Below are 27,509 nucleotides of genomic sequence, written 5' to 3' on the forward strand. Positions count from 1 at the left end.
AGACAAGTCCTTACATATAAAAGTCAGAAATAGCTGCTGGAAGATGTAAATCACTTTCCATGATGAGGACAGGAGCCTCTTTAAAGTCCTGTACCAGAAAAATAAAACCGAGTCGCCCTCACCTGGTGTTCAAAGGAGGAACTCATCCTGGCCCAGGTAAAGAACAATACAGAACATGTAGCACTGTACTTTAGAGAGGCGCTACAGGCAATCACTGCATGTACTTTAGAAATGCAGTGTATTACCAGAGAAAAGTCCATGCTGATTGGCTTGACCTTCCAGCCAATTACACGTGCCACAGATCAGCACATTATTTTATATTATAGATATTTATTGAACAAGAAGATACCATCAACAATACAAAAAACTCGGACCACTGTCGCCATGTCTGGCTGCCTACAGAAAGCAACCTGCACAGTCAATATTACAGAACGTGGTTTTATTCAACCTTTGTAAGCTCTGACTGGCTGTCCAGCAGCATAAACCTTTACTATTGCTGGTACTATGGGTTAAACGGGGGTTAATGTTGAAATGCTTAATGCTTGTGCCTCAAATCTATCATCTAATCCTACAATATTGACAGCCGACACAATAGTTAATATTCACTGTATTATAGTACAGGTGAAGATAAATAAAGCTATTACTTATGTTGGCTGGTATTACTAGGGAGTGGGGTAGATATTGTTACTAGCCGGGTGGGAACCTTTCACAGATTATCTACCTTGGCTGCTTTAGTTAATTTAATGGGGGCATTTGGGAAACCAGGCTCAAGTGTAAGGCCTCACGGAGCGGCATTGACCCGGCCAGCAACCATGCCGACATCATGTTCGGAGCGGCTGTCAAATAGCTTGTTTATGGCTGTGCGTTGTTGCGGGTAAAACGGCCCTTTATCTGCAAAATTGAGCGGCCATAAAGGATATATTCATTAATGGCTGCACAATTTTGAAGGTAAAGGGTCGTTTTACCCACAACAACGCGCAGAGATTAACAGGCTATATGACAACCCCGCCGAACCTGGTGCCGGCGTGGTTGTTGGCCCCATGGCAGTCAAATCAGTGTGGCCTTACCCTAAGGCCTTATTCAAACAGTGAAGATTTGTGCAGTTTTTTTATGCAGTTTTTGAATCCACGACCAGGAGTTTTACTACTAAATAAAATCTTTTTTGAACCCACTCCTGGTTGTGGCTTCAAAAACTGCACCAAAACTGCACTGAGTGAATATACCCTAAATGAATAAACAGTGACAACCACTGATCAACAAATAACTGGTAAACTACATTATACATTCTTATTGAGCGATTAATTTAAAAAAAAGTTACCCCTATAAACAGAGAAGGAAATGATATACAGTTACAACATATTTATGATATCAGCTCTTTTGTCTATATAATTACCAGTGCTGTATAATACATTTTTTGCCTTAACATTACTAATCTGAGCTTCTATAATAATGTTGGTAACTTCAATATTATCTTCTGTTAGTGACAGGTTATGCTCTAGAAGTAAATCTCCTGCTAAGTGAGACATTTCATGGAACTAATCTTTATTGTAAAGTTCAATTTCTTGGTAGTCCTCGTATAAGCCCATTATAAATGCATTGTAATACCCTGCCATTAGGGATTTCTGTTTCAGTCCTTTCTTTTTGCTCATGCATTCAGAACAAAATGTAGATTGTAGATTTCTATAATTACTTAGAAATATGATTCTCAGAAAGATACAGACCGTGTTATACTCGGGTTGCTTCTTTTCTATCAATACAGAACACGTGTACATCCATTTTTAATTGCATTGTAGACTTTCTTGTTGTTATGGTGCACACAGGACATATCCTCAATAAGGTCTTAGGTTATTAGTCAACCCATAAGAAGCGGAGCGTAGTGTCAAGTGATGTGTTCAAAAGTCAGTTACAAAAGAAACTGTCTTCTGTTGGATCTATGGGGGCCTGTTATATTTAGGGCCCATTATTGTGTCAGAATCACATAAGCCCCTATAGCAAAATAATATGGGCCCCCGCCACCTAGTGATAGGAAACTGCAGCATGAGAAGCGATAATAAAAGTATGGCTAAAAGCGCCATATATAAGAGAACCTACATCGTAGTGCTAGATAGCAGAAAGCCACCAACTTGTTATTCCCCGAAAAAAGGAACAATGTTCTTGCACCTGAGTGGACCACCTTAACCTTTGGGCCCAATAGCTGCTGCTATGGCCATAGTTACACCCATATTCAGAATATCCTCTGGTTCTCTGGTTGTGACATACTACAATGGGATTACGTTACTGAAGTATAATTTTACATTTGCAGAATGTGTTATATGTGATGGGGAAGTGTTTATTTTATGTAACTGCATATTGGAATTGCTTAACAGGCTCCTATAAAAATATGAATTTCTTATCCTGATACAATGAAGAAAGGATAAGAGTATAATAAACAGTCTATGATGACGGTAACACTATAATATAAACAGATTTCACGTTGTATGCTCTTTATACACATACATCAATGTAGTTTTGTATACAGATTCTGTGATTAGAAAGATCGAGTTGCACTGAGAATACATTCTGCTCTCAGAACAAGGTCTTTAACTGTTGCTGAAACATTTACACATACAACACTGCCTTTGTGGGCTTCACAATATACAACTTCTGCAGGCAGAGCGAACTCTTGTCAGTACATATTTTGCATTCTATCCACTGCTACAAGAGTGAAAGGGTGGATAACTAGAATATATAAAATATTATATAGTATAGCTTGTCCAATTTTAAGGATATGTATGGTCTCCTCTCTCAGAATTATGCCACTCTATGGTAGCAGGTGCCCCCTCCTCTTGGTCTTGGGCAACTACCCCCCTTTTCCGGTTTTCCTGACACTGCAGTTCTGTCCTTCCCTGGCTGTGATCACTGGCTTCTTTTGTTTAGAGATTAATCCATAGAACACACAATGATGAGGCCGGTGCTGAGCTGTGGTGGACTGCCTTGTCTCCGGGTTCCTCACCCGGTGGGTGAAGACGTGTGGGGCTATGGGATACTTTTATCTGGCGCCCCCCCCTCCTTGGCTGAAAACAAACTACCTGAGGCACTGTGAGTGTAACATCTGCTCTCTGCTAATGTTAGATGAGGTCAACACTGGTTTGAGGAGAGGTGGTCAGTCCCTGGCTCCATGGCTACTGTACTAAGAGGTCTCACCTGTCCCATGGCAGTGGGAAAGACATGGGAATTCCTCCCTCAGACAAGTCACTGTCCTGTGCCTCAGGAATGGTGGGAAGCAGATTCTGCTGGCACAGACGGCGCCTCAGCCCCAAGAGCAAAGGTTGGGGCATGGAGCAGATGTCTACATTGTTACCCATATCTACCCAGGCCAATGAGGGGAAGTTGGCACTATCCTTCATGGCTTCACTGAGATCCTTCAGGGTGGCACAAGACAGACGGTTTCCATTAAGTGCAAGGTGCGTAATATTGGGGAGAACTGCCAGTACAGGTAGAGCCAAACTCAGTGTGCTATCTGTGAGTTCAGTGAAGCTTAAGTCCACACTAGTTAGGCCATCTCCATGGCTTTGCAAGTAGAGAATAACACGCTGAACATCTCTGGATGACAAAGGGATACCAGACAGATCCAGGGAGTCAATATTTGTCTTCTGTTGCAGGCTGTTCTTTAAACTGCCAATAGAGAAGTAATTCACTTTAGGGGTGTAGTATTCCTAATATCATACAACAAAAACAACAAATACAGTTACATTCTACCCAAAACTAAAAATGTTGTCAGAATCTGTTGTCAGAATTTGAGATTGATCAAGTGAAACTTATAGAAAAAAGTTCTACAATAATTTACACATATAAATGTATCTTGAGGTTATAACATATAATATAAAGTAGTAATCCTGGGGCAGACATTTTTGGGGGGCTCCTGTCGGTATCTTATTGAGAAATACTATAACGAACCCTTCCCAGCCCAACATGTTTGCTCCCAGGCACCAATGGATATCATTTAATTGACAGTAAATACAGAGAAGATAGACTGAATGTTTAGTATCCATTCAAGGAAGTGTTCTAATTGGGACAAACCTTGTTCTCCAGCTGGTTTCCCAGTGACTAGATGATTGCAGGGATCTCTGCTCCTGGGAGCCCCCAACATTTGTTATTAGCTGTTCATTTCCCCTGCAGTGGACCTTCAGAGGAAATGGAGTGAGTAGCAGCTCTATACTTGAACTGAGAGGAGTCCCAAACAGGGGACCACCTCTATTAACTCCAAATGCCCACTTAAAATGAACATAGAAAGCGGTTGTTTATTAAGGCAAGCCCCTTAAGTTCCTTGTAGTGTATGGTAAATTTAACAAATCAACTAATCAATTATTATGGGGAGAACAATGGTCTGGGAAGGGAATTTATTCAAGACTAGAAAAACATCCTAAAAAGGCATGTAGCCCAACTAGTGTCTCAGACCTAGACTATAAAATCTGCCTTTATTGTATCATGTAAAAAAAATCTTGTGAGTGGGTCCAGTAGTAATGTGGATTAAAATCCCTCCTGAGCGCATAGTATTATTATTATTTCAAATTGTATCTAATTTTATTATGCACCACTCTACAGCGCTATACTGTATCAATGTACTAAAAGGGTTTTTTGAAACTTGGACATTTATGGCATATCCACAGGATTTGCCATAAATGTCCGATAGATGCAGTCCCACCTCTGGGACCTGCACCTATTTCTAGAACAGGCCGCTCTGACCGCAGTTTAACCTTGTCTGGCTGCCACTGTTCCACGGGCCACTGTCTGCGACGGTAGTTGAGAGTACAGAAACAGCCGAGCTCGCTTATCTACGCTGTTTCCATAACTCCCATAAAAGTGAAAGAGGGCTACGGAAACAGCATAGCACGGTGAGCTGCTCTGTTTCCGTACTCCCGACCTCCTTGTCAGACAGTGACCGGGGAGAAGCGGGAGCCACACAAGGTAGGACAGGGGTCAGAGGGCCCCCATTCTAGAAATTGGTGTGGGACTCAAAGGTGGGACCTGCATCTATCAGACATTTATGGCATATCTTTTGCCGTAAATGGCATATCCTATGCCATTAATGTCCAAGATGGGAAAACCCCTTTAACAGAGATTGATGGGATACAGATTCCCAGCCACTGTCAAAATATCTATATTACTGGCGTTCAATGCCGTTAAAAGCAGACTACTTGTCTAGTGCCCCCCTGACATGTTTTGCCGCTACTGTGGTGCCCTCAGGGGTATGGGACACAAGCATAGCTCATCCTCAGGGATATGGCACACAAGCATAACTCATCCTCAGGCGTATGGGACACTTGTGCTCTTGTCCCATACCCCTGAGTATGCCACAGAAGTTTTTTTTAACAGCACTGAATGCCAGTAATATAGATATTTTGACAGTGACTGATTTTATGGTCAGTTGGAGAAGGGCTGGGACACTAATGGGGCTATATGCCCTTTTTTCATTTATTTTTGATCCAATTCAACATGTAATTGTAATGCTGGCGTGTGTGGTGACAATCTAGTTTATCAGATATATGTTTATTAAGCGTAAATATGATTATTGTGGTATTTGGTAAATACCTATAGAATTGTTTTTTTTGGGGAGGGGGGTTTCTGCTCAAAGGATGGGTGAGTGGTAGTTTTAAAGAGGCTCTGTCACCACATTATAAGTGCCCTATCTCCTACATAAGGAGATCGGCACTATAATGTAGGTGACAGCAGTGCTTTTTATTTAAAAAAAACGATCTGTTTTCACCACTTTATTAGCGATTTTAGATTTATGCTAATGAGTTGCTTAATGCCCAAGTGGGCGTGTTTTTACTTTAGACCAAGTGGGCGTTGTACAGAGGAGTGTATGACGCTGACCAATCAGCGTCATGCACTCCTCTCCATTCATTTAGTCAGCGCATAGGGATCCTTTTAGATCACGATGTGCTGTCTTATACTAACACATTAACAATACTGAAGTGTTTAGACAGTGAATAGACATTCCACGGGATGTCTATTCACAATCTCTGCACTTCATTACTGTTTCTGTGGTAGTTACAGCAGAGGAAGCGTAATCTCGTTGTAACCTGTCATCTACAGCGTAATCTCGCGAGATTACGCTTGCTCTGCTGTAAGTACCACAGAAACAGTAACGAAGTGCAGAGATTGTGAATAGACATCCCGTGGAATGTCTATTCACTGTCTAAACACTTCAGTATTGTTAATGTGTTAGTATAAGACAGCACATAGTGATCTGAAAGGATCCCTATGCGCTGACTAAATGAATGGAGAGGAGTGCATGACGCTGATTGGTCAGCGTCATACACTCCTCTGTACAACGCCCACTTGGTCTAAAGTAAAAACACGCCCACTTGGGCATTAAGCAACTCATTAGCATAAATCTAAAATCGCTAATAAAGTGGTGAAAACAGATCGTTTTTTTAAATAAAAAGCACTGCTGTCACCTACATTACAGCGCCGATCACATTATGTAGGAGATAGGGCACTTATAATGTGGTGACAGAGCCTCTTTAAGGGGAGGATTGTATTTCTACGTGTATTTTTGTTAGTTTGTTATCAATTTTGCTTAATAAAAATGCTTTATTAAAAAAAGAAAAGATACTTTTACTAAATTTGCAGAAATATTACCTAAGTAATATATTAAGTGTGGTCCAGAGAATGTTAAAGGGTAACTAAATGTTCAACAAACTTCTGACATGTCATAGTGACATGTCAGAAGTTTTGATCTGTGGGGGTCCAAGCACTGAGACCCCCACCAATTGCTAAAACTAAGCGGTCAAAGTGCTCATGTGACCGCTCAGCAGCTTAGTTTCTGTTTGGCTTTTTCCAGAAATCAATGTAGTGAAGTACGGGCTCAATAGAAAGACTATGAACCCGTACTTCGATACATCGGCTTTCCGGAAAAAGCCGAACAGAAACGAAGCGGCTGAGCACTCAAACGAGCACTTCTGCAGCTTCGTTTTAGCGACTGGGGTGGTTTCAGTACTCGAACCCTCACCAATTAAAACTTCTGACATGTCACTATGACATGTCAGAAGTTTGTTGAACGTTTAGTTACCCTTTAAAGTTGTAGAACTTTTCTAAATGAGTAAAGTAGATTTCCATTATGCATACAATGCATACATTCTTTTTTCCTGCCATCAGCCCCCTTTATATGCCTACTCACCAGGCCATACTTTTCCTTCGAGGTAGACTGTGTCGATGCCACTTTGAGTGTGGTGTCAAATGGTAAAGAAGCTGTCGACAGATGCGGTCTGTAGCTTTCATTTGATCTTGTTCCTAAAAATGTTAATTTATACTGAAAATGTATTGTACTCATGTATTTAGATTTTTAAAAAAAACACTCAGTAGCAAATCTAATCTCAATAAATGCTGAAATGCAGAAAATATACAGTGAAATTAAATTGTGGAATGAACAGTAAAACAAGGGATTAGATTGCAGCAAGCTAAAACACTTTCCACTTTTTAACTAAACAGAACTTATGGATTGTTTTCTACGGGATTTCATTTAGTTGGGTCAGAATGGGGTGAAAAAGTTAAAGAAAGGATACACAATGAATTATTGGTACTAGAAGACTCACCTTGTTCAAAGATCCTACCAAATGTTTCACATCTGTCAATGTGCCAATGTATGAGGAACACAGGAAAACAGAACAAAGAAGGACCTATCTAGTTCCCTGACGAAAAGGTCTGACGGAACCCATCAACCGAACCTAACGCTGATGTGAACACACCCTTAAAGATATTCATTTATGAAGGTACCAAATGTCGGCATCAAATATCTAATTTTTTGCTAGCAGAATTTTGTTCCTAGCAGGAATTGTAAACAAATACAGTGCTTTGTGAAAGGATTCACCCCCTTGGTGTTTTTCATGTTTTTTTGCATTACAACCTGGATTTTAAATTTGATTTAATAAATGTACCTGACAAGATAGTCCAAATTGCTACAGTGGAATGAAGAAAAAAAATGACTTTGTTAAAAAAAAAGAGAAAAAAAAAGAATAACTGAAAAGTTGTGAGTGCACCCCCTTTGCTATGAAATCCCTAAATAAGGTCTGGCCAACCAATTAACGTCAGAAGTCACATCATTAGATGAATAATATCCGCCTGTGTGCAAAGTGTCACATGATGTCAGTATAAACACACCTGTTCTAAAAGGCTCCCTCTACAACATGAAGACCAAGGGTCTCTCCAAACAAGTCAGAGACAAAGTTGTGGAGCAGTATAGATCAGGGTTAGGTCCTATAAAAATATCCCAAACTTTGAACATCCCACAAGGCACCATTATAACATAATGGAAAAAATATGGCACAACTACAAACCTTACAAGAGGAGGCAACCCACCAAAACTTACAGACCGGGCAAGAATGGCATCAGAGTTTCAACAAAGATACCAATGATAACATTGAAGGAGCACTAAAGAGTCACACCGGAGATTAAAGTATCTGTCCATAGGACCACTACAAGTTGTGCACTCCACAGAGTGCCGTTTTATGGAAGAGTGCACAGAAAAAAAGCCAATGCTTTAACCCCTTTCTGACGTATGACATATACTTACGTCATAGCCAGGTAGGGGAAGAATGGAGCAGGTTCACGGGCTGAGCCCGCTCCATACATATCAGGGGTCGGCTGTGTGTTACAGACAACACTTCACTGTAGTGAGCGGGATCGCGCTCGAGTGCGATCCCACTCGTTTAACACATTAAATGTGGCGGCCAGTAGCAACCGCGGCATTTAAATTGTTAGAAAGAGCAGGGCGACCCCCTCTAAAAGCCAATCGCCCCACCTGACACGATTGTGGGGTGCCGATGGTTGTTATGGCAGCCTGGGGGCCTATTGAAGGCCCCTAAGTCTGCCATCTTTGTGCTCCTATTAAGCACTAGAACCTAAAAACGAACCAAATGGGACATATCCCTAAAAAGAATATTGTACTCAATATAAAAAGCACAAAAAATATCTTTATTAAATATAATGACAAAATAACACAATAATAGAAAAAGAGAAATAATACAGCATATACGGAGACATATACAGCAGGGTCAGATAGAAAAGACCATGACCAACAGAATCAACCATATACTAATGATCACTCACACGCTCAGATAATATCCAATAATAACACAAGCCCAGGGGTGTGTGATATAAATCCCACATGTAGCAGTAGCAATGCAAAGGTGGCCTGTATAATATCAAAGCCTATACAAATAGGGAAGGGCAGAATAACATGTGGCAGCATACATATAATGATAATACGTCAGAGCCAGCACAAAAGAGGTGCAGCTAAATGGATATGCATAAAATAATGCGTACAAGGACAGTGCAGTATAACTAAATAAATATACGTATACTGCTAAGTAGGAGTCAGCACAAGAAAAGAGTGTAGCTGTTGACGTATATCAAGAGATAGTGTAGCTCAGATAGCCATAGAGCAATCATAGTCCTGTCAGCTGTTGTCTCCCCTGTGGTGTCCGCACAGACGCTCGGCTGCGCATGCGCAGTGTGACCTACATCCGGGAGTGCCGCTTAGCGTCCCACGTCGCTATGGTGATTTTTCATCATGCGGCGTCTTCTCCATCTGACGCGCGGCGCGTCCCGTGATGTGGGCGTCACTGGGCGTGTGTTCCGAGCGCCGATTTGCGCTCATCACTGGTGAGCCTAACTTTATGTTCTCTATTTATAACCCTGGAGTATCATTTTAAATTAGCCTCCTGACGAAGCCGGTCTATCGGGCGAAACGCGCGTCGAGGCGTTTGTTCACCCAGATCTTTTGATCCTCCACGCTCCCTCAACATGTCTCAGGGTATGTGTATGTGCATTTGCTAAATCTGTACTGACTTTTGGGCTATACTGTTTAACTATGGCAGCTGCATTGCTCTATGGCTATCTGAGCTACACTATCTCTTGATATACGTCAACAGCTACACTCTTTTCTTGTGCTGACTCCTACTTAGCAGTATACGTATATTTATTTAGTTATACTGCACTGTCCTTGTACGCATTATTTTATGCATATCCATTTAGCTGCACCTCTTTTGTGCTGGCTCTGACGTATTATCATTATATGTATGCTGCCACATGTTATTCTGCCCTTCCCTATTTGTATAGGCTTTGATATTATACAGGCCACCTTTGCATTGCTACTGCTACATGTGGGATTTATATCACACACCCCTGGGCTTGTGTTATTATTGGATATTATCTGAGCGTGTGAGTGATCATTAGTATATGGTTGATTCTGTTGGTCATGGTCTTTTCTATCTGACCCTGCTGTATATGTCTCCGTATATGCTGTATTATTTCTCTTTTTCTATTATTGTGTTATTTTGTCATTATATTTAATAAAGATATTTTTTGTGCTTTTTATATTGAGTACAATATTCTTTTTAGGGATATGTCCCATTTGGTTCGTTTTTAGGTTCTATTGCTATAGGGGACCCCACTACATGCCAAGTCTTTGGTGTGAGGTTTTTGGTTAGGTTGTCTCTCCTATTAAGCACTGCCTAATAGAAGCCTGTCAGAAAAATTATATACTGCAATACATTAGTATTGCAGTATATAGTGCAAGTGTTCCAACGATCACTGATTCAAGTCCCCTAGACTAATTTTTTAAAAAAAGGAAAAATCTGTTACATTTTAAAAAAAAAGTTTTGAACTATTACAATATATCATTATTTAAACCTCACGGTGAACGCTGTAAAAAAAAACAAAAACGTAAAACTCCAGAATCAGTTTTTTTTGTCACCATATCCCACAAAAAATGGAAAAGAAAGGGATAAACCTCGCATGTACACCAAAATGGTACCATTAAAACCTACAGATTGCCCCGCAAAAAAATATGCCCTCATGCCGCTCAATCTATGGAAAAATAAAAAGGTTATGGCTCTCAGAATTTCGCAACACAAAATAAATAAAAAATTTTAAAGTTAGTTTTTTCCTTGTAAAAGTAGTAAAATATAAAAAAAACAATATAAATTTGTTATCCTTGTAATCAGATTGACTTACAGTTAACATGCCATTTTAATTGCACGTTGAATGCCGTAAAAACGAAGCGCAAAAAACAATGGAGGAATCGCTGTTTTTTTTATTTTCTACCCTAGTCCATTAGATGGTACAGTAACTGGTGCCATGAAAAACTACAACTCGTCCTCATAGGACTATATAGACAGAAAAATAAAAAAGTTATGGCTTTTGAAAGATGGGGAGGAAAAAATTAAAATCTGAAAAATGGCTGTGGCGGGAAGGGGTTAAGAAAAAACAAAGAAAACATGTTTTAAGTTCAAGAAACAGCACATGGCAGACTCCCCCAACTCAGGGAAGAAGGTTCTCTGGTCAGATGAGTCTAAAATTAAACTTTTCGCCCATTATGGGAAACGCTATATGTGGCGCAAACCCAACACCTCCCATCACCCCAAGGACACCATTCCCACAGTGAAGCATTCCCACAGTGAAGCCTGGTGGTGGCGGGATAATGCCGTGGGAAAGCTTTTCATCGACAGGGACTGGAAAACTGGTCAGGATTGAAGGAAAGATGGATGGCAGGAAATACAGGGCAATTTTTGAGGAAACCCTGTTTGTCTGCCAGAGATTTGAGACTGGGACGGAGATTCACCTTCCAGCAGGACAATGACCCTGAATATGCTGCTAAACCTACACCGAAGGTGTTTTAAACCTTAGTGACCAGAGCAATTTTCGCAGTTTTGCTATTCACAGATGTAACGCAGTATAACTGTTAAGGATCTGCCAGGCACAGCTTCTGTATCCACGCCCATAGGTAATCAGTCTGCACCTGCTTCTATGTCTGTGAGACTGACTCCATCTTCCACCACTCAGGATGGCAGGCTTAGGAGTGGGAGAGCCTATCACAGCCTGGCCAGACGGAGCTAGCTCCCGCCCTCTGTCTATTTATACCTGCCTTTCCTGTTCCTCCTTGCTTGTGATTCTTCTCTGTTGGTTTCCTGGCCCTGCTGCAGCTTCTTGAACTACTTGTCCCTGCTTCGTATTGACCCTGGCTTACTGACTACTCTTCTGCTCTGCGTTTGGTACCTCGTACACTCCTGGTTTGACTCGGCTTGTTCACTACTCTCCTGCTCTGCGTTTGGCACCTCGTACTCTCCTGGTTTGACTCGGCTCGTTTACTACTCTTGTAGCTCACGGTGTTGCCGTGGGCAACTGCCCCGTTTCCCTTTGTTCTGTGTTTCCTTGTCTGGTTGTCTGTCGTGCACTTACTGAGTGTAGGGACCGTCGCCCAGTTGTACCCCGTCGCCTAGGGCGGGTCGTTGCAAGTAGGCAGGGACTGAGTGGCGGGTAGATTAGGCCTCACTTGTCTGTTTCCCTATCCCTGTCATTACAATAACTCTGTATGTGTTTTATGTATCGATGTGAATTTTGCACTGTTTTCTTGGGACATGAAGTGCTTCCTTTTTGTGGTATATATGTAAAGGTAACATTTTTGTTCCTTTTTTTATAGCCGTGGAAAGACAGAAAAAAAAGAAAAATTTAGATTTTTCATCATTTAAAATGTAACAGTTTTAAAATAAAAGTAATTGTATCATACAAATGTATTGAAATATATTTTGGCATTTATCCTGATCCTAAGGACATCTGACTTGGAGGTGTAGTTTATTTTTTTTTGACCAGAAATATAGTATAAAACACAAGTGCCCCTTTTTTGAATTGCGCACTAAAATGTCTTAATTTACTTTTCTACACCATGGTATTAATGTATGGGCAATGGGGCAATGGACTTGAAGTCCAATAAATAATGGTAAAAAAAACATTATGTTCTACAAACTAGACACTCTAAAGTCTATTTCTCATAGAAGGAGTCCATTTTGGCTTTTGGAGGCCTGTCACACCAGAGTTAATTTTAGTGCACCATGCTTCATTTGCCATAGTACTGGAGTGGCAGACTTTCAGAATTTACCAAAAATGACCATGATACAAAAAAATACACATCCCAAATTCTATTTCTAACGGTTCAATTTCTGTTTTAACCCTTCACACTTTTTACAGAATTTGTCCAAACGTGGGCCAAAAAAATGTAAATTGCATTTTTTTTTTTTTTACAAAAGTGGCACTTTTCTTAAGCCATTTCGAAACACCATATGACACACTGGTAAAAGTGACACCTTTCCACATTCTGCTATTTCTCCCGTGTACGGCGATACCAAATGTGTGTCTAATCTATTATATGAACCCGTTATGGGGCATATCATAGGAGTCCATTTTGGCTTTTGGAGGCCTTTTTATGCCAGAGCTGATTTTAGGGAACCACGCTATATTTGCCGTGGTACTGCAGGTCATTTTGACAAGTATAAATATCCTGCTAATATTCATCTAGGGGAATAGTGAGTATTTTTAATAGGTGGAAAGAAATAAAAAATAGGTTTTTCCAGAAAATACAGTATTGCTGCATTTTTACAGTGAAACATTATCCAATAAGTAACCCTCCCTTTTGGTTCTCCCTACAAAAACAGTGTGAAAGTAAATGAGTTAATAATGTGGGTAATATCACGGTCTTTGCCGTCATAGATTCTAAAGGCCGATGTGTAGCCTGTACCGCTCTCACAGAGCTTGTAGATTTTAACCCCATAATTTGCTTTCTTTGAGGGGATGTACTGGCGGAATGAGAGCCTGTCTTTGTAACTCATCAGCGATTCATCCACCGCTAGGTTTTTTGTCGGGGTTGTACACCGGCATAAATGACTCCTCCAAAGTTTTCATCAGGGGCCTTATTTTATACAGGCGGTCGCGGCCTGGATCACTACGGGGGGGGGGGGGGGGGCTGGTGATTGTCGTTAAAATGAAGGAAGCGCATTAGCACTTCATATCTGCTTCTGATCATAACGGCTGGAAAAACAGGTGTGGCATGTGTAGGGCTTGTTGCCCAATATGACCGGATTGAGGGCTTTTTCACTAACCTCATGTTGAGGATGAGCCTAAATTTTTTTTTTAAGTTCGCCAGTATTTGTGGGGTGCCACTGCTTTGTATAGGAGGACGTTGGCTTTTCAGCAAAGAATTGGCGAGCATACAGATTGGTTTGGTTGACAACCAGCTCCAATAGTTCATCTGTAATGAATATTTAAAAAAAATCGAGGGCTGTAAAATTTTCCACATTAATATTTATCCCTGGTGTGGCAATAAATTCTGGGATTTTAGGGGAAAATGACTCTGTGGGTACCCACTCAATATATTCTGGGGGAATAGAGTGGACCGTGTTTTGTGGTACTTCTGCGACATGCCCTATGCTTGTGAGCGACACTTGAAATTACAGAAAGCGTATCACAGTTGTTGCTATCACTGGTAGACAACATTTCTACCTCGGACGCGGTTTCTGTATCGCTTTCATCAGAGTCAGAAATTAACATGGCGTATGCCTCTTCCACCGTGAACCTTCTATGGGCCATTGTAATTACACACACGTACAACAAAGACTGTAACCAGACGCACACGCAGACAAATTTTATTCTTTTTTTTTTAACTTTTTTTTTTCACAAAAATACACGGACGTCACAAAAGCACACTCCACAAAAAACTGATGTCGAACAAACACGTAGACTATAAAACTTTTTTTTTAAATATATTTTTTTTTGCACAAAAAAATACACAGACGTGACACACGTACACTACCGTTCAAAAGTTTAGGGTCACTTAGAAATTTCCTTATTTTTGAAAGAAAAGCACAGTTTTTTTTCAATGAAGATAACATTAAATTAATCAGAAATACACTCTATAAATTGTTAATGTGCTAAATGACGATTCTAGCTGCAAACGTCTGGTTTTTAATGCAATATGTACATAGAGGCCCATTTCCAGCAACCATCACTCCAGTGTTATAATGGTACATTGTGTTTGCTAACTGTGTTAGAAGGCTAATGAATGATTAGAAAAGAGAGCTTTCGTGTGAAACTCGACAGTCTATTCTTGTTCTTAGAAATTAAGGCTATTCCATGCGAGAAATTGCCAAGGAACTGAAGATTTCCTACAACGGTGTGTACTACTCCCTTCAGAGGACAGTACAAACTGGCTCTAACCAGAGTAGAAAGAGAAGTGGGAGGCCCCGCTGCACAACTGAGCAACAAGACAAATACATTAGAGTCTCTAGTTTGAGAAATAGACGCCTCACAGGTCCACAACTGGCAGCTTCATTAAATAGTACCCGCAAAACGCCAGTGTCAACGTCTACAGTGAAGAGGCGACTCCAGGATGCTGGCCTTCAGGGCAGAGTGGCAAAGAAAAAGCCATATCTGAGACTGGCTAATAAAAGGAAAAGATTAATATGGGCAAAAGCACACAGACATTGGACAGAGGAAGATTGGAAAAAAGTGTTATGGACAGACGAATCGAAGTTTGAGGTGTTTGGATCACACAGAAGAACATTTGTGACACGCAGAACAACTGAAAAGATGCTGGAAGAGTGCCTGACGCCATCTGTCAAGCATGGTGGAGGTAATGTGATGGTCTGGGGTTGCTTTGGTGCTGGTAAAGTGGGAGATTTGTACAAGGTAAAAGGGATTTTGAATAAGGAAGGCTATCACTCATTTTTGAAACGCCATGCCATACCCTGTGGACAGCGCTTGGAGCCAATTTCATCCTACAACAGGACAATGACCCAAAGCACACCTCCAAATTATGCAAGAACTATTTAGGGAAGAAGCAGGCAGCTGGTATTCTCTCTGTAATGGAGTGGCCAGCGCAGTCACCAGATCTTAACCCCATAGATCTGTTGTGGGAGCAGCTTGACCGTATGGTACGCAAGAAGTGCCCATCAAGCCAATCCAACTTGTGGGAGGGGCTTCTGGAAGCATGGGGTGAAATGCCTGCAATGCTGTAATTGCTGCAAATGGAGCATTCTTTGACGAAAGCAAAGTTTGAAGGAGAAAATTATTATTTCAAATAAAAATCATTATTTCTAACCTTGTCAATGTCTTGACTATATTTTCTAGTCATTTTGCAACTCATTTGATAAATATAAGTGTGAATTTTCATGGAAAACACAAAATTGTCTGGGTGGCCCCAAACTTTTGAACGGTAGTGTACGCTACACAAAAACCCTAGGCTAAACCTAGACTAACCCTAGACTAATCCTAGACTAACTCTAGAATAGAACCTAGAATAACCCTAGACTAACCCTAAGGGCACGTTCAGATGTGGCGGAATTGCAGTGGAATTCCGCTGTGGACAGTCCGCAGTGGAATTCTCCAGCGGCCGTTTTTTACATCTGTTTCTATCCATTTTTAGGAAAGTTAGTTCAGACATTGCGGAAAACTGTGCTGCGGACCATAGGCTGCAGTGCAGAATTTTCCCTCCGCAGCATGCACTATCTGTTGCGGAGAAGAAGCGGTATTTCACTGCGGATTTCAGCCTTTGCAGTGCAAAAACTGAAATCTGTGGCAAGTCCGCTGTGATTTCTGCAACGTCTGAACTACCTGTCAAATACGCAAATGTTGGTGCAGATTCGTTGCGTAAATGCCCCAAATCTGCACCAACATTTGCAGCGGAAAAACTCCACCACGTGTGACCGTGCCCTAAGGATAACCCTAGCCTAGGTATACAATTGAAGTTTATATAAAGTTTATATATTAGATTTTTTGTAATTTAGTGTCTTTGGTGTCACAGTAAAATTCTCTCTGTCTCTTCTCATACAGAGTAAGGGCTTATTCAGACGAACGGGATATACGTCCGTGCAACGCGCGTCGCACGGACCTATATTAGTCTATGGGGCCGTGCAGACAGTTGCATGATTTTTACGCAGCGTGAGTCCGCTGTGAAAAACTCACGACATGTCCGTTCTTTGAGCGTATTTCGCGCATCACGCACCCATTGAAATCAATGGGTGCGTGAAAATCATGCATGCCACACGGAAGCACTTCCATGGGACGCGCGTGATTCGCGCAACAGCTGTCAAACTCTGAATGTAAACTGAAAAGCACCACATGCTTTTCCGTTTACAAACATCCAAACGGAGTGTCACAATGATGGCGGCTGCGCAAAAATCACGCAGCCGCGCATCATACGGGGCTGACACACGGAGCTGTTAAGTGCCTTTTGCCCACGCAAAACGGCACGTTTTCTGCGTGCGCAAAACGCACACGCTCGTGTGAATCCGGCCTTACAAGTGTGAGCAGAGACAGAGAGACAGGTAGGAGAAACACTTTGTTTTTCATTTTGTGACCACTGTGAATGGTTCTCACAGTGATCACATGAACGGAGACCACTGTTATTGGTCTCCGATCATCACTCTGAAGCCTTGGCTGTTGCTAACAGCCTTGGCTTCAGAGGCAGATTACCCGATGACCGGGAAAACTACTCCGATGCGGCCCCCTGCAAACCCATTTGCTATTGAGCGCCGCATCTGAGGGGTTAAATATGATCGGAGACCACTGCTAGTGGTCTGCGATCGTTGCCCTGAAGCCCGAGGCTCTTACTAACAGTCCGGTCTTCAAGAGATCCCGGCACGATGGCAGAAAAGTTCTTCTGAAAAGCCGACACTTCAGAAGAACTACCCTGAACGGCCAACGTAAAAACACTATACGCCGGTCGTTAAGGGGTTAAGGGGAAACAAGTAAACGTCTTGGAATGGCCGAGTCAAAGTCCAGACCTCAATCCAATAGAGAATCTGAGGCAGTTTTTCATGGTAGAATGGGCACAAAACCAAGTGCCTAGATGTGCTGAGCTAATAGAGACTTAACCCGAGAGACTTACACCTGTAATTGTAGTAAAAAGTGGCACCATAAAGTATTGACTTTCAGGACGTGAATACTTATACACATTAAAGTTCTCTGTTTTTAGTCTGAATTATTGTTTGTGTCAAAGCAAAAAAATATTTTGCACCTTCAAAGTGGTAGATCAAATGGTACAAACCCACTAAATCTATTCTTATTCAAAGCCATACTGCAAAAAAACAGGAAAAACCCCAACGGGGGGAGTGAATACGAGACATTGTAGTATTCCTCATTGTTGTAGCTGTCAGTGCTGCGACTCAGATTTTACAGACTTAGGCCTTATTCACACAAGATTTTTTTGCAGAACTTTCTGCGACTGAAGATCAGTTCTATTTATCTGATTGAGCTAGTTTTTGTAGCAGTCTATGGATATCTCATAAATAAAACAAATTATCAGTCCCAGAAAATTTCTGCAACAAAATCTGCCGTGTGGACTGTACCCTTAAAAGGCATGCCTACCTCAAGCAAATAGCAAGCAAAATAAAATGGCATAACGATCCCTGTGCCCGTGTAGAACACAGGGGGCATAATGAGGTCGCAGCGTGGGTTATTGAGGACTGCTGTGTGTGTTTCCTACAACATGAATAAGTGTTTACTTTGTTTATGGACAGCAAAATCTGCCAATATGAGCACTGACTGATATCTATGCCATTGTCTTCAGCCATCCATTTTCTGGTGTTGTGATCCACTAGTACAACTACTTCAGCATCCTCTTATGTGCAGTAGTTTACTGCTTTTAATTGATCAAACCTTTTTCTATCCTTATGGTTTTGCTACAATTTTCCTGTATATCTTTCTATTCATCTCTCTTCCAAACTGCTTGTCACTTTGTTTTTCAATTTATTAATAAAATTTTATATTTTTATCCTTAACATGTGCTGGTTAGGTTCTGGTCATTTTTTTTTCTACCTTCCTAATTGTTATTTTTTTTATATTTTGGGAAATACAGTATGAACTAGTGCTTGTCCAAAAATCTTTAGGTTTCTTATATATGGTCATGATTCTGGCCATTTGGGCCATATGTTTGGAGAGAATAAGGGGCTCTTTCTACAACAGGAGTGCTCAATATCATACATTTGCTGCATCAGGTCTGATGGTGTTGGTAAGACGACTGTGTGTCCATGGCTGCCCTTTGTAAACATCAGAGAAGGGGCGAACCTACCATTGGTGCAGCCTGTGCAGCGGCACAAGGGCCCAGTAGATAAGGGGGCCCTCTGTCAACTAAAAAAAAGCCTTCCTCTTTCTATTACATTACATGTAAATGCCTGAGCTAAGGAACTGTATGGCTAACAATTACTGATCGATTTACGATGAGATATTGGAGATCAGGGGGGCCATATACTGTTTTAGCACAGAGGTCCTCAGCTTTCTGTGTCTGCCCCTGCATCAGAGGTATATGTACAAATAAAATGTATTCATTTCCATAGTACAGACTATTTTTTAGCAGCCATATGTATTTTTTCTTTCTGAAAGAGTATTTGCACTAATAATTATAAAACCGTTGCACCAGGCTGAATTTGCACAAAAGTGGCACTTAATATTGTCCACTTACAACGTTTTCAGTGGTAGTGTTAAAGAGGCTCTGTCACCAGATTTTGCAACCCCTATCTGCTATTGCAGCAGATAGGCGCTGCAATGTAGATTACAGTAACGTTTTTATTTTTAAAAAACGAGCATTTTTGGCCAAGTTATGACCATTTTTGTAGTTATGCAAATGAGGCTTGCAAAAGTCCAAGTGGGTGTGTTTAAAGTAAAAGTCCAAGTGGGCGTGTATTATGTGCGTACATCGGGGCGTTTTTAATATTTTTACTAGCTGGGCGCTCTGACGAGAAGTATCATCCACTTCTCTTCAGAACGCCCAGCTTCTGCCAGATCACGCTGTGACGTCACTCACAGGTCCTGAATCGTGTCAGACGAGCGAGGACACATCGGCACCAGAGGCTTCAGTTGATTCTGCAGCAGCATCGGCGTTAGCAGGTAAGTCGATGTAGCTACTTACCTGCAAACGCTGATGCTGCTGCAGAATCATCTGTAGCCTCTGGTGCCGATGTGGCCGACACGATGCAGGACCTGGGGCAGGAAGTGAGTGACGTCACAGATCTGCACTGCCAGAAGCTGGGCGTTCTGAAGAGAAGTGGATGATACTTCTCGTCAGAACGCCCAGCTAGTAAAAGAAGTAAACACGCCCCGATGTACGCACATAATACACGCCCAGGTGGACTTTTACTTTAAACACGCCCACTTGGACTTTTGCAAGCCTCATTTGCATAAATACAAAAATGGTCATAACTTGGCCAAAAATGCTCGTTTTTTAAAAATAAAAACGTTACTGTAATCTACATTGCAGCGCCTATCTGCTGCAATAGCAGATAGGGGTTGCAAAATCTGGTGACAGAGCCTCTTTAAGCAATTGTTACTTTCTTTAGATTTGGGGGAATTTATTGAAGCAATCCGATTTATGATTTAACTGAGGAAGGTTAGAACTTCATATCATTTGTTATCTGCAACACAACCCTTCTGTCTTTATAACGCAAATCTACAATTTTCTCAAGGTTCTTTTCTCCTTCTTTTGCTTTACAATTTAATTGTTTTTGTAATTGATAAAAAATGAGTGAATTGTTTGCTTCAAGTGTTTTGCTCTCTATGTTATGAGGATATTATAGTAAGAGAATTATTTATTTTTAACAGATTATCTCAGTAGGGTGAGATTAATAGACCCAAACGTTTCATATACTGTTTATGGATTGCTGTAAATAAAACAATATTCTAAAGCAAGTCATACGAATGCCGAGTTCTATATTTATAATTGTTTACGGAGTGGAATCCTACTTGAGCACCACCAATGCGGAGTGCCATGCGGCCTTTAATAACAATATTGTCTCTATAAATCATTCTTAGATATGGGATTGGGTGGGTTTTAAGAAAACCAAAAGGTTGCAAGTCTACAGGGTCTACTGTTATTTTATTATTATGAAGATGATGATAATGATTGATTCTTATTATTATATAATTTTTTTGCATCCAACATTAATGAAATGCAGATGTATCACTGATTAACAAATCACAAACCTAATTCCTAAATATGAGCTTTACAATGGGGTAAAAAACAGCTTTGGATTATATAAAAGTGTGATCCATGGTATCACAATTCATTATTATAACTGCATGATTCTAATCCCCTGGGTGACTTAATCTGGAGTGACAAAGCCGTATAACTGCTGCCTGCTAAATCAAGAATGTATACAGGACTGCTTCCCCACTTTCTTCTTAGATATCTATCTATCTATCTATCTATCTATCTATCTATCTATCTATCTATCTATCTATCTATCTATCTATCTATCTATCTATCTATCTATCTATCTATCTGTCTATCTGTCTGTCTGTCTATCTATCTCTTATAATTATCTATCTATCTCAGATCTATCTATCTATCTATCTATCTATCTATCTATCTATCTATCTATCTATCTATCTATCTATCTATCTATCTATCTATCTATCTATCTATCTATCTATCTATATATCAAGGCATGAGAAAGGCTCAGGTTGTGAGAGCCGAAACGTCGCACTTTTGGGGTCAATAAAGCACCCTCTTTTTTCACTGTAAGCCTTTGTGAGTGCTGCCTATTTACTGCTTTTTGTCTAGAGAGACAGTGGTCAGTTCCCTAAGGCTTGCACCCCCTTTCATTTAAGCTTGTGCTGCTGGATTCTATCTATCTATCTATCTATCTATCTGTCTGTCTGTCTGTCTGTCTGTCTATCTATCTATCTATCTGTCTGTCTGTCTGTCTGTCTGTCTGTCCGTCTCTATTTATATATCTCCTGCTACTTTACAAATGAGATGTATCCACACATATTGGACTTCTTATGCTTTTCATCTCTCCTTTCTTCCTCTCAATTCTACTCCTTTTTTTCCCTTCCATCTCTTTGCATGGCCCCTTCCTCCCCTGCTGTCTTTATTTTCTCCTCCCTTCTCCCTCCTCTTTCAGCCTCCACCCTCACTACTGGTTACATTTTCTTATCATTGATATTCAGTACAAGCACTTTGGTTTCTGGAAGCTTTTCCCCCCCAAGCAAAGGCGGAGCAAAGAAACAAATCATGGGCAAATGAATTACCATGAGCTATGCCTATGTAGGGAAATAACATTATACATAACAAGTACCCATTTGTCTGTCTACAGACGGATACCATGTGTGTACAGAGAACTGTGTAAGATGAAGGAGGACAGTTCTAAAGAATGGCTATTGCATGTTGCATGAATCTTACCTTCCTTGGACACTGCAATTCCCTGGCCAAGCTGAGTAGTAGTTCATGGGAGATGGGATCAACCAGGTTGGGGAAAGTGGCATGCCTATATAAGATGTCATTGAGGAATGTCCCCTCCAGGCCCAAGTCCTACAGAGACAGCAAAAGTGTCATCACACTTTGGATCAAGGTTAAGTACTGATATGAGATTGGTTTTTGGAAGTGACACCATTGTGATTATACTGCATGTGGGTATAGTGGGTGATATCATAATTATACTGGGTGGAGATACTATGTTATCCACAATAACAAGCATGTGTAATGGCTCCAGGAGGAATAGAAAGAGAGTGGCCCCCGGGCTCCTCACCTTGCGGAGCAGATGGAGGATGTGCAGCGACCGCTCCTGCTTGTGGTCCCGGAGCAGCGCTTGTATGTCCCGTATCCAGGCTGCTCTCCTCACATGAGGAGCCACCTTATTCCTGCGTAGAACCCCGGGGATCCGCTCGGAGTTCAGTATCAGCGATGTGAGGGCAAAATCCCCGCGGGACCCTGCAACCTCCCCCCGCATGGGCCCCATATCCATTCCATCGTCAGGCTCATCTTCCAGGCTGCTCTGTCTGCTCATCCGGCCTCCCATCACCCTGTTGTATGGCTGTCACCTACCTGGAGCCTACTATACTTTACCCAACATAAGCACCGCTGGTAGCATGTGCCACCCACTGCTGTTGTGAATATCAGTGCCCCCCCCGATACTATCATGTATGCCTCCTGCCAGCTAGGAACATCAGAGGAATATAGGAACAGCAGAGCACATATTGCTGGGCGTGAGGAGCTGTCCACTGCCTCTGGTGCTGAACTTGTCCCTATCCTTTGTCTATGAGAACAGGCACCGTGCAGGGTGCTGGATGTGCCGGGTGCTGGATCTGCAGGGTGCTGGATGTGCCGGGTACTGGATGTGCCGGGTGCTGGATGTGCAGGGTGCTGGATGTGCAGGGTGCTGGATGTGCCGAGTGCTGGATGTGTAGGGTGCTGGATGTGCAAGGTGCTGGATGTGCAGGGTGCTGGATGTGCCGAGTGCTGGATGTGCCGAGTGCTGGATGTGCAGGGTGCTGGATGTGCAGGGTGCTAGATGTGCAGGGTGCTGGATGTGCAGGGTGCTGGATGTGCCAGGTGCTGGATGTGCCTGGTGCTGGATGTGCCGGGTGCTGGATGTGCCGGGTGCTGGATGTGCCGGGTGCTGGATGTGCCGGGTGCTGGATGTGCTGGGTGCTGGATGTGCTGGGTGCTGATTGTGAAGGATGCTGGATGTGCAGGGGGCTGGATGTGCAGGGTGCTGGATGTGCAGGGGCTGGATGTGCAGGGGGCTCGATGTGCAGGGTGCTGGATGTGCTGGGTGCTGGATGTGCTGGATGTGCTGGGTGCTGGATGTGCCGGATGTGTTGGGTGCTGGATGTGCTGGTTGCTGGGTTCCCTCAGGGTTAGGAGCAGGTTCTGCTGTGTATATTCGGTCTGTGTCTGGAGTCGCCTGTCTTGTGTTTGTTTATATTTCAGCTTCCAGTGTCTAACCAATCCTGAGCTGGGATGTGTGTAGTGGTGGGGGATGGTCGGAGCAATGTGTCTGGGATGGTGGAGGGAGGGCTGCCAGTGTGTCTGAGGAGAGGGGGAACAGGGAGGGCACTATGTCAGGGTGTGACATGTTCTTTTACAGTGTGGTGGAGACAAATAGCAATGTCACGTAGTCAGTCCTAGACTCAATGCAAGACTGCGACAAATGTGTCTCATTCCTGTCATCCTGGCTTGAAATCTGTATTTATAAACATAAACCCTTTTAATAACCAGGAGTAAATGTGTGATTTCAAGACCCTACAAAATCACCAGTAAATATATACCCGTTCTTTGTCGTCTTCTGTCAGGTTGATACCCTATAAACCATCACAGCACTTGTCACACATCTTTCTAGACTCCTGATTGGTTTTTACATAGGAAGAAGGTAAAACTACATATCTCGGTAGAGGAGTCATTCATAACTCCATAAGAAATGACAGAATTATTCATCCACATGGATTGTCACCCAGCTTCCCCAGAAACAGGAGGACAATACATTTATATCTACATTTTGACTATGGATATGGTGGATTTCCAGCCTGTCCCTATAATCCTCTCTTTCTCACTGGCATTTTAGTTGCTTATAGTTTATAGTTATTAAACCTTGATGCATTGGAAAATCGACCGAACAGTGCATAGTCTGCATTATAATTTAGTAGGATACTCCTAATATTTATCCTGTATATATTCTAGATTTAATAAAGAAAAGAAAAAACTTGTCACCCACCTTTCCTAGAATCCTGAGACGGACAAGAAGAGGCCGTGTTCCATAATTTGTCTAAATAAATGGATCTGTGCATGGCCCCATAGTTCAGTATGCTATCTGCAAATAACTGAAGAAAACAAGTCATGCGCATGAGCCCAAAAAGATCTTTTAAATTGTGAACTCCTATAGAAAGTGCTCTCTTTCCTACTATATCTTGTGACTTTCCTAATACTTGGTATGCTCTTTGCTGTACAATTGTCCTACATTGTACAACGTCACAGAATATAATGACAGATGACAAATGATAATAATAATGAATACCCAAAATGAAGATGAAATGCTAAATAGGGCTATTTTTTTTTTATCAGATCCCAATAATAAAATTCTTTATAAAGTTTTATTATATTATGATAAAATTAGCAAAATGCTACATCAAGGTGGTAACATTTGGGACATGTTGGGAAATCTGTTGGTTGGTTTTAATTCTTCCCTTCTTGTATAAAAATGAGAAGTCCTACAGTCATCTCAGAGCAGGCCGCACTACAGGGCCTGAAAACCAGATGTTCCACTGACTGTCACGAAGGGTCTGAGGACCCACTGGGCCGTACCGCCTTAGTGGTAAGGCAGCTGGCCAACAGGGAGCAGGTTACTGTCTATAGTTCTATAGGTACCTGTGGCAGCTCAGACGGCAGCAGGGCAGGCTCGGCTGGGACTTAGGTAGCAGTCGGACGTCAGGCGAGGCGAAGCAGGTCAGACATGGATGTAGCGCAGCACGACTTTGGCACAGCTCCGTGCTAGACCAGGAAAGTATGGATTGCTAGGTACAGGAACTGGAAACAAGTATAGGTACAGGGACAGGGACTGGAACAGGGACTGGAACAGGAAACACACTAGGAGGCCATCACATAGACAAACTATAGGGAACACAACAACGCTCAGGCATAGAACTAGGGGGCTGGACCCCTCTTATAGTCCAGGGTACTCACGGGTCAAAGTTAGTCCATGAGGTCCGGTGCGCACGCTGCCCCTTTAAGAGCGTGCGCGCGCACCCTACGGAATCCGGCTGAGGTGAGTGGACGCGAGCGCTGGCGTCTCCTGAGGAGGCTGGGGCCAGCGCTTGCCGACTCGTGGCTGCGGCTGTCAGGGGGAGGTTGGAGCTGACAGCCTGCAGCCAAGGACATTACAGTATCCCCCCTCTTACGCCCCCTCTTCTTGGGACCAGAGTGAGAGAGAAACTTCTTCAGAAGAATAGGGGCATTGAGGTTCTCCTCTGGCTCCCGGGACCTCTCTTCAGGACCAAACCCCTTCCAATCCACCAAATAAGAAGTCTTTTCTCTCACTTTCTTGGTGTCCGAGTTCTCCTTGACCTCAAAGATGTCCGAGGGGTCGCTGGAGGCAACCGCAGGGCTGGGAGTCTTGGAATAGCGGTTCAGGATCACAAGTTTCAGGAGCGAGACATGGAAGGAGTTGGGAATCCTGAGGGTAGGAGGCAGCCGAAGCTCGTAGGCGACAGGATTGATCTCCTTCAGAACCTCGAATGGTCTGAGGAGCCTGGGGGCAAATTTACATAACGGCACCCTCAGTCGGACATTCCTGGACAACAGCCAGACCTTAGTGCCAGGAAGAAACCAAGGAGGCTCTCTTCTCCTTGTGTCAGCCTTCCGTTTCATGCGGTCCACTGCCATTAGGATGGAGGATCGAGTCTGCTGCCAGATCTGCAAAAAGTCTCTAAGCGTGGAATCAGCTGCAGGTACCTCGGAAGTATCAGGCACTGGGAGAGGAATTCGTGAGTGCTGGCCGTAGACAATGCAGAACGGTGTATTCCTAGTAGACTCGCTGGCGTGATTATTGTAGGAGAACTCTGCCCACGGGAGCAGCTGCACCCAGTCATCATGAAGCTTGGAGATGAAGTGGCGTAGGTAGTTCTCCAAAATCTGATTGATCCTCTCGACCTGACCATTAGACTGAGGATGGTAGGCAGAAGAAAAGTCCAACTTCACGCCAAGAAGTCCGCAGAGGGCTCTCCAGAACCTCGAGGTGAACTGAACCCCCTGATCAGACACAATATGCTGCGGCAAACCGTGCAGGCGGAAGATGTGTTGGATAAACAACTTGGCCTACTGAGGAGCAGAAGGAAGATCGGTCAGAGGAACAAAGTGGACCATCTTCGAAAATCGGTCCACCACAACCTAGACAGCACTGCATCCAGCAGAGAGAGGCAGGTCCGTGATAAAGTCCATCACTATATGCTGCCAGGGAGCATTAAGCACAGGCAATGGCTGGAGCAGACCAGCAGGTCTGGAGTGGGTAGCCTTGTTGGCTGCACATACAGCACAGGAAGAAACAAAGTCCACAATATCCTTTGGCAGAGTGGGCCACCAGAAATGACGAGCAATCAAATCCCGGGTCTTACGTAACCCCGCGTGACCTGCCAGTCTAGAGGAGTGACCCCAGCGGAGGATTCTTCCACGATCAGCGAGGCGCAAAAAAGTCCTCCCTGGAGGAATGTCCCCAATTTGCAGGGGATTGACCGAGACAATGCAAGATGGATCAATAATGTTCTGTGGACTCTCAATGGTGTCTTCTGTCTCGAAAGACCTGGACAAGGCATCGGCCCTCACATTCTTGTCGGCCAGGCGATAATGAAGCTCAAACTGGAACCTTGCAAAGAACAGTGACCACCTGGCCTGACGAGGGTTCAGCCATTGGGCCGTCTGGAGGTAGGTCAGATTCTTGTGGTCCGTAAAAATCAAGATCGGATGAGCTGCGCCCTCTAGTAGATGTCCCCACTCCTCCAGAGCCAATTTGATGGCCAGTAACTCCCGATCCCCAATCGAGTAGTTGCGTTCTGCGGAAGACAAGAGCTTGGAAAAGTATCCACATACAATTGACTTGCCCTTGGGACCTCTCTTGAACAAGAGTGCACCAGCACCGACAGAGGATGCGTCCACCTCTAACGAGAACTGCAAAGAGACATCCGGATGATGGAGGATAGAGGCTGACGTGAAGGCACTCCTCAGGCTATTGAATGCGGACTCTGCCTCGGGAGTCCACACCTTGGCGTTCATACCCTTCTTAGTAAGGTTAGAGATGGGAGAAGTCAGTGAGGAGAAGTTCGGTATATACTGCCTGTAAAAACTAGCAAATCCCAAAAAGCGCTGTATAGCCCTCAAGCCTTGAGGGCGTGGACACTCCAGGACAGACTGTAATGCCGGGGTAGGGAGA

At 42.8% G+C, this 27,509-nt stretch overlaps 1 protein-coding gene across 1 annotated transcript; it reads right to left on the reverse strand.

The window, feature by feature from the left end:
• Positions 1-889: 889 nt before the first annotated feature.
• LRRC75B (leucine rich repeat containing 75B) lies at positions 890-23,605 on the reverse strand. Its single transcript, XM_075831901.1, has 4 exons — positions 22,341-23,605; positions 21,995-22,123; positions 7,166-7,278; positions 890-3,654 (listed from the first exon to the last, which is right to left on the reverse strand). The coding sequence occupies exons 1-4, from the start codon at positions 22,608-22,610 to the stop codon at positions 3,180-3,182; spliced, it is 987 nt and encodes a 328-aa protein (XP_075688016.1). The 5' UTR covers positions 22,611-23,605; the 3' UTR covers positions 890-3,179.
• Between the last annotated feature and the right edge of the window lie 3,904 nt (positions 23,606-27,509).

This window comes from Rhinoderma darwinii, chromosome 1, assembly GCF_050947455.1.
Source record: "Rhinoderma darwinii isolate aRhiDar2 chromosome 1, aRhiDar2.hap1, whole genome shotgun sequence".
Classification (NCBI taxonomy): Eukaryota; Metazoa; Chordata; class Amphibia; order Anura; family Rhinodermatidae; genus Rhinoderma; species Rhinoderma darwinii.

Bases quoted from the DNA above. Each gene is read 5' to 3' on its own strand.
- LRRC75B (XM_075831901.1), bottom strand. From the start codon at position 22,610: ATGGGAGGCCGGATGAGCAGACAGAGCAGCCTGGAAGATGAGCCTGAC. The intron at 7,279-21,994 runs GTAAGATTCATG...TAACATTTTTAG, and splicing joins AATTGCAGTGTCCAAGGAAG to GAACAAGATCAAATGAAAGC. The intron at 3,655-7,165 runs GTGAGTAGGCAT...CTCTATTGGCAG, and splicing joins CGAAGGAAAAGTATGGCCTG to TTTAAAGAACAGCCTGCAAC.